This window comes from Anopheles aquasalis, chromosome 2, assembly GCF_943734665.1.
Source record: "Anopheles aquasalis chromosome 2, idAnoAquaMG_Q_19, whole genome shotgun sequence".
Lineage (NCBI taxonomy): Eukaryota > Metazoa > Arthropoda > Insecta > Diptera > Culicidae > Anopheles > Anopheles aquasalis.
Genome location: NC_064877.1, coordinates 12007501 through 12012500, shown reverse-complemented (window position 1 = coordinate 12012500; position 5000 = coordinate 12007501). Strand labels below are relative to the sequence as shown.

At 53.7% G+C, this 5000-nt stretch overlaps 1 protein-coding gene across 1 annotated transcript in view; it reads left to right on the top strand.

Annotated features, from left to right (window-relative positions):
- Positions 1 to 5: 5 nt before the first annotated feature.
- Positions 6 to 5000, top strand: part of LOC126573589 (uncharacterized) — an 8504-nt gene continuing 3509 nt past the window's right edge. The window contains exons 1-3 of the mRNA XM_050233738.1: positions 6 to 4560; positions 4651 to 4864; positions 4953 to 5000. The exon at positions 4953 to 5000 is cut by the window's right edge and continues 225 nt beyond it. Coding sequence (XP_050089695.1) covers positions 449 to 4560; positions 4651 to 4864; positions 4953 to 5000 — 4374 coding nt within the window. The 5' untranslated portion in view covers positions 6 to 448. The remainder of the gene's footprint in view (positions 4561 to 4650; positions 4865 to 4952) is intronic.

Here is a 5000-nt window from a genome sequence, read left to right as displayed (position 1 = left end):
TCGCAGTCGGAAACGCAGTGGAACTTCGTGGCTCGCATTGATTTTTCCGTGAATCCGTGCGAGGTTTTCTGCTCGCGTAGTGCCGAGACGTTCCCTGTTCCTTTTGCCGTTGGGCAAAATGGAAGGATCATCGTATGGTGCAATAGTGCAAGCGTTCGTGATGGAATGCAGGTGAACTTTGCTGCTGCTGCATCACGATGGCGTAGAAAGCGGAAGAATCATCACAAAGAATCGCATCGGGCTCAATCGAGTGTGTCACGGCCTCCTCGGTCGGTCGGTAACGGTGCAAATCGATCGATTTTTGCGTTTCGCGTTCCCGTTGCTGCGAGAACGAACATGGAGTGATACTACTGTGAATGCAAATCATCTTGTACTTTCATCATCTTGTAATATTGTGGGCCTCACACAGGACGATTGAGCGAGCAGCGGGAAAAAGAAACGAAAAGCGATGGATGTCGCAGCGATTCAGCGCGCGGCGGAGCTGTGTGCAGCCGAGTTTCCGCACAATCTCAACAACAATAATAATGGAGGGTCGGCGGCCACTGTTGGTGAATGTGGATTCGAAAAGGGTAAACCACTTCCGTGTGAGTTCGACGCCAACGATGCTACATCACAGCAGCAGCAGCAGCAGCAGGCAACCAAAATGAGCTCAAGTGTGGCCAGCATCCTGGACGATACGACACCGAGCGATTCCGGAGTGCAGCTGCTGGATTCGGAATCGAGTGGATTGAACGAATCCATGATCTCCAGTGCCGGTGGTTTTGAGTTTGATGTCGGCGGGACCCCTCCACCTGCGCCAGCATCAGCCGTGCCGGGAAATAAGGTGGAAAAGGAAGAAGGATTCCACAACAACAACAACAATAACAATAATAACAATTGCGAGCGACCGATGGATGTTGAGGCGCCGGAGATTCAGCCAGTGGACGGCGATGAGCTGGCCGCGGTGGGAGGGAAGTTTGCGGAAATCACTCTTAACCCAGTAGCCCAGGACGCGGAGGAGGTGGGCGAGGGGGTTGAAATCGATCCGGCTATGACGGCGAGCCAGCTTCCGGATGAGCTCATTTCCAGCACCTGCTCGACGTTCGACAGCGAAAACATCGTTTACAGGCGACGGATTAAGAAGGCACCGATCAGTCAGACACCCAAAAAGCGGGTCTCCTTTCACGAGGATATTCTGAAGAACACAAAAACGGACAATATCCATATCGAGCACGGATTCATCACATACAAGACGGGCGGCTCGGGAAAGAAGGGAGGGAAGGTTGGTGGCCGCTACTCCTGGTGCACGGATCGAGTCGATGGCAGTGGTGGTGGTGGCGGAAGCGCCGGGTTCGATGATTACGGTGATGAGGAGGCGTGCGAAGGGCGACAGTATGTATACCGCAACGCTTGCTCCGATGTGCTCGATTACGGCAAGACGGACGTGTTCGAGAATGTGGAGGACGAGCGCAACTACGTAAAGTACGATAACTCTGGTGTGTTTGAGTATGGACCACCGGAGCGAAAACTGCGACCGACGACTGCTGCCGGCTATAATCTGTACAAGTGTAGCTGCTCCGATTCTAATTCAAGCCTCGATTCGGGCGAGGGTAACACGGCCACTGATCAGCGCTCTAACTATCGTCAGGCCAAATCGAACAGCTGCGAGTGTATAGGCTCGGCGACTGGAGGAGCTGGTGGTCAGGTACAACGGGGAGGCTCCGCGAGAAATCTCAACAGCAACAGCAACAACAACAACAATAATAACGTAATATCAGACAACTGCTACTACAGTGAACCAAGCATCGAGCATCTGGACGAGTTTAATGGTAACGTGATGCGAGATGGAAACGCAGAAGGCTGTGCCAGCGGTACTACGGATCAGCAGCAGTTCGTCAAGTCGGTCTGGAGCAAAGAGAAGAAACCGAAAAGCAGCTGCCTGAAGAAGACGAAGCGTAACAGCATCTACACGAACGTGGTCGTACCGGAGTACGATCTGAATCGCAAGGTGAAGAAATTCAACGTGCACCAGCGCCTCTCGGTGATCGACAACAGTCGTATGATATTCGGGTCGCTGAAGGACATCTTCGGTATAGCGCTTCCTGAACGCGGTGTACCGGAAGGGTCCGAGGATTTGTCGTCGGTGCGCGAGTGCATACCCGAGACGCACGACGATCAGTTGACGGTGGATGGCGATTTTACCGTGGTGCAAAAACCGAAATCCTTCCTATCGAAAAGCCTCGACGGAGGCTTCAATGCGCAGAATGGTGGTAGTGGCGGTGGCCGGGGTCGATCGAGCGGAGCGAAGAAGTACGTTCACAACGTGGACGAGCAGCTGCGTCGAAAGAATGATGATGATCTGTACGCCCCCAGTCGGAAGAACAGTGTGGAAGAGGAGCAGTACCCATCCGATGGGCATGGTACCAAGACGGCAACTAGGGAGGTAAATGTTCCACTGCCGGGTCCGGAATCGAATGATGTGGCCTACCAGCAACTACCGGTACAAGCGCTACAGCCGATAGCCGGTGGTGGCGGTGCTGGTAGCACGGTAACCAGCGCTTATCGCAATAAATTCATTATTAACGGTGAAAGCACCGTTTTTGAGCATACTGGTGTATGCTACACCTTCGAGGACGAGCAGAGGCTATCTCGAGGCATCGGTGGTGCGGAAGATGATGAAACCAAGGATTTACCCGTCGGTGAAACGACCGGGGGATCGTTCATTGGCAAAACACAAATCAAGAAAAAGCTATCGACCATTTTCCAGAAGATGAATGTTATCGGCAGCTCAACGACTGCATCCACATCCCGTTCCGGTGGTGATGGTGATACCGAGGCATCAGATCAATCACAGACCGCTCCGATAATTCAACGGGAAACGCAAGGAACTGAATCAACGGCTAAAGCAATCACCACGAACGTTATGGAAAGTAGCATGATTTCGTCGTGCGGTAGCGATCATTCGGATCATTCGACGGTATCGAGTAAAGTGTCGGGTAGCACTGCCACAAGCGGCGGCAGTCGACCGGTGGACGATGGTGGCATAGTGTTGCACTCACCAAGAAGTGTGGCCACTGTCAGCGGAGTGCAACCTCAACCATCGAGCCGACATCTGTCTTCGCCTCTGCGTAAAAAATCGTTGACCACAATGCGCATGGAACCAGCACGGCTGAGAATGAGTCCCGATCTGTTCAATGTGGGTGCCGGTTCCACTGCACGCCATTTAGGTACGCTCGATCGTCAACTCGTGGAAGAGTTCGATGATATTCTCACCGTAACGACGGCTGTAGCAGAGGAACCACGGCTACCACAGGAAGATGAAACGATGACCCCCGTGGAAGTCACCACTGAAAAGGATGATCTCGTGATTGTCGACTATCCATCGATCTCGGGTACCTCATCTAGTACGGTCCAATCTCCGCTCACACCACGCAGCAGCTCCGAAGGATTCGACGAACCGTTGCTAGAGCCACAGTCAAAACCACCGAGCAACGGAACACTAGCAACCACCAGCGTTGCTGGCTCTGCCGGTGGACACTTTTCCCATCCACCACGACAAACCCATCACAGGGGACGCTATAGCCAACATGGACACAACGCGATGACCTCGTCTACGAGCAGCTCCACCTCGACCGCCTCGAAGAGTTCGCTGATCAATCGCTTTCTGCGCAACGTAACGCAGAAGAAGATCCTCGAGGCAACCATTAAACAGAATCCATTCTTCCAATCGAAACTGAACGGTGAGCGGAAACTGTTCGACAATCTGGTTCCGCGTGGTGTCAAACCGGTCAACCGGGAGCTCATCGAAGATCTGAATGCCGAGATTGCGATGGAAATCGAACTGTCCGCTTCCGGTTGTCAGCTGGATCGGGTGCAGCTGAACGATACTTATGCTCAATCGGCCATCGGAGATTGCCCGCTGGCACTCGGTGGTGTGAAGTTTGATGGCGGTGGTATCGGCGTCGGCGAGTTGCCAGTGGACCTGTTCTCGTCCGGCGGCCAGCGTAGGTTATCGATCTATCGGAACGATAGTGAGGTGCTGATGAAGGCATTCAAACTGTTCAACGGCTACAGTCGAGAAGGTTACATGACACCGGTGTTGGTCTTTCTGACCGATCGTACACTCTACGTGACGGATCAGGTGCGGAACCGATTGTGTAACAAGTTTGTACTTCCGTACGCCGAGCTTGACGTCATTCTGGTCGGCCCGTACGGCAATACGGTGCTGTTGAGCAACTCGGCGCGCGATATGCAACAGGTTCTGTTAGCCGGTGGCCCTTACCCGGCCGAGGGTCTCGTATCGAGCCTGGAACTGTGTGCCCGTCGGGGCGGTTCGGTGCTACCAGCCGTCGGACAGCTTACGCTCGATCATCTGGCGCCACTGCAGGCGTTTGTGCGCGATCATTCGAGCGTCAATAGGGAAGACTCGTGGAAATACTACGCTGTGGTGAACGTACCGGCTGGTACGCTCGGTACTGACGAGACACCGCTGGGACCGCACATCAAAGGACCGCTGATGCATCGACGGATGTCACACGCCGGCTTCGTGGATAACTGGTCCGCAGGGTACTTTCTTCTAAAGTGAGTTCATCTTGCAAAGTATTGTCGTAGTTGGCTGTGCTGGAATATAAGTGCTAATGCTTTTTCTCGGATTTCTTCCGCCATTATCAGGGCTGGAGTGCTGTACCTGTTTGGCGATGCATCGCAGAAGCTGCCTACGTGGGCCGTCGCATTGGCTGAGTGCCAGGGTGCACGCCGCTCCGTAAGCTCTGGCCGTCCATACTGTTTTGAGCTATTGCTGCGTACCGGAGCCCTTCAGCTTGCCGCTCCCGATGAGTACGTGGCCTCCGATTGGCTACAAGCACTGGTGCAGGCTGCCAGCGGGGTAAGTAAACAATCGAGCTGTATATCGTCGCGAAAGAGGAAAATTAACGATCACCCACTTGGATTCCTTTCGTATTTTCGATTCGTAGCTATTTGAGGTTCAGGAACGGCGCCGTACGCTCGGGTGTACGCTCATC